The sequence below is a fragment of the Procambarus clarkii genome, chromosome 8 (genome assembly GCF_040958095.1).
Source record: "Procambarus clarkii isolate CNS0578487 chromosome 8, FALCON_Pclarkii_2.0, whole genome shotgun sequence".
In the NCBI taxonomy this organism is placed as follows: Eukaryota; Metazoa; Arthropoda; class Malacostraca; order Decapoda; family Cambaridae; genus Procambarus; species Procambarus clarkii.
This window is the reverse complement of record NC_091157.1, coordinates 26,678,274-26,680,454: the sequence shown is the minus strand read 5'-3', so window position 1 is coordinate 26,680,454 and position 2,181 is coordinate 26,678,274. Positions and strand designations below refer to the sequence as shown.

Genomic DNA, 2,181 nt, shown 5'->3' with positions numbered 1-2,181 from the left:
CCAAACTCTCACAAGTCAAGTCTGGGCTCGGGCCGGGCTTGGGGAGTAGAAGAACTCCCAGAACCCCATCAAGCAGGTATAACCCTCCAGGTGCTCATAATCATCCAGATGCTCACAACCCTCCAGGTGCTCAGAACCCTGCAGGTGCTCACAATCCTCCAGGTGCTCAGAACCCTCCAGGTGCTCACAATCCTCCAAGTGCTCAGAACCCTCCAGGTGCTCACAATCCTCCAGGTGCTCAGAACCCTCCATGTGCTCACAATCCTCCAGGTGCTCAGAACCCTGCAGGTGCTCACAATCCTCCAGGTGCTCAGAACCCTCCAGGTGCTCACAATCCTCCAAGTGCTCAGAACCCTCCAGGTGCTCACAATCCTCCAGGTGCTCAGAACCCTCTAGGTGCTCAAAACCCTCCAGATGCTCAGAACCCTCCAGGTGCTCACAATCCTTCAGGTGCTCAGAACCCTCTAGGTGCTCACAATCCTTCAGGTGCTCAGAACCCTCTAGGTGCTCAAAACCCTCCAGATATCCAGAACCCTCCAGGTGCTCACAATCCTTCAGGTGCTCAGAACCCTCTAGGTGCTCAAAACCCTCCAGATGCTCAAAACCCTCCAGATGCTCAAAACCCTCCAGGTGCTCTGAACCCTCCAGGTGCTCACAATCCTTCAGGTGCTCAGAACCCTCTAGGTGCTCACAATCCTTCAGGTGCTCAGAACCCTACAGATGCTCAAAACCCTCCAGGTGCCCACAATCCTTCAAATGCTCAGAACCCTTCAGATGCTCAGAACCTTCCTGGTGCTCGGAACCCTCCAGGTGCTCAAAACCCTCCAGATGCTCAGAACCCTCCAGGTGCTCACAATCATTCAGGTGCTCAGAACCCTCCAGATGTTCAAAACCCTCCAGATGCTCACAATCCTTCATGTGCTTTGAACTCTTCAAGTGCTCAGAACCCTCCAGGTGCTCACAATCCTTCAGGTGCTCAGAACCCTCCAGATGCTCAAAACCTTCCAGGTGCTCACAATCCTCCAAGTGTTCAGAGCCCTTCATGTGCTCAGAAACCCCCAGGTGCTCAGAACTCTCCAGGTGTTCACAACCCTCTAGATGCTCAGAACTGGGAGCGGGTCGGCCGAGCGGACAGCACGCTGGATTTGTGATCCTGTGGTCCTGGGTTCGATCCCAGGCGCCGGCGAGAAACAATGGGCAGAGTTTCTTTCACCCTATGTCCCTGTTACCTAGCAATAAAATAGGTACCTGGGTGTTAGTCAGCTGTCACGGGCTGCTTCCTGGGGGTGGAGGCCTCGTCGAGGACCGGGCCGCGGGGACACTAAAAAGCCCTGAAATCATCTCAAGATAACCTCAAGATGCTCAGAACCCTCCAGATGCTCAAAACCCTCTAGGTGCTCAGAATCCTGCAGGTGCTCAAAACCCTCCAGGGGCTCACAATTCTCCAGGTGCTCAAAACCCTTCATGTGCTCAGAACCTTCCAGGTGCTCAGAACCCTCCAGGTGCTCAGAACCCTCCAAGTGCTCACAACCCTCCAGGTGCTCGGAACCCTAAAAGTGCTTAGAACCCTCCAGGTGCTCAGAACCCTCCAGGTGCTCAGAACCCTCTAGGTGCTCACAATCCTCCAAGTGCTCACAACCCTCCAAATGCTCAAAACCCTCCAGGTGCTCACAATCCTCCAAGTACTCACAACCCTCCAGGTGCTCAGAACCCTCCAGGTGCTCAGAACCCTCCAGGTGCTCAGAACCCTCCAGGTGCTCACAACCCTCCAGGTGCTCAGAACCCTGTAGGTGCTCACAGCCTTCATACAAACATTTGGACTTTTTAAATCTCTTTTTCGTTCTTCATGAGATGCACATTGTACGTTGTAATGTTTTACGAGTACAGATTTGATATAATCATTATATACTGTATGCTGTTGATGGTGTTATTATGCCTATTAAAAAGACATTCTCTCATTATGCTACTTTTGGCTTTCTTCCTTCTATTGAGTTCTGTACTTTAAATATGTACCATTTCTACATTTCATTGCCCTATCCACTAGAATTTAATTCCATCAGTTTAGTGTCTACTCACTCGCACAGATTGTCACGGTTTTATTGCGGTCATATTCCTTGTCAGTCCTTCCTCACATGATTAACTTTCCGATGTCTGCTAATTATAAAATGTATGTTCTCACTC

General features: G+C 51.0%; 1 protein-coding gene across 1 annotated transcript; it reads right to left on the bottom strand.

The window, feature by feature from the left end:
- Positions 1 to 15: 15 nt before the first annotated feature.
- LOC138359869 (uro-adherence factor A-like) lies at positions 16 to 1,044 on the bottom strand. The gene is made up of 2 exons (XM_069319618.1): positions 768 to 1,044; positions 16 to 680 (listed from the first exon to the last, which is right to left on the bottom strand). Exons 1-2 carry the CDS (start codon positions 1,042 to 1,044, stop codon positions 16 to 18), a joined length of 942 nt encoding a protein of 313 aa, XP_069175719.1.
- Positions 1,045 to 2,181: the final 1,137 nt, after the last annotated feature.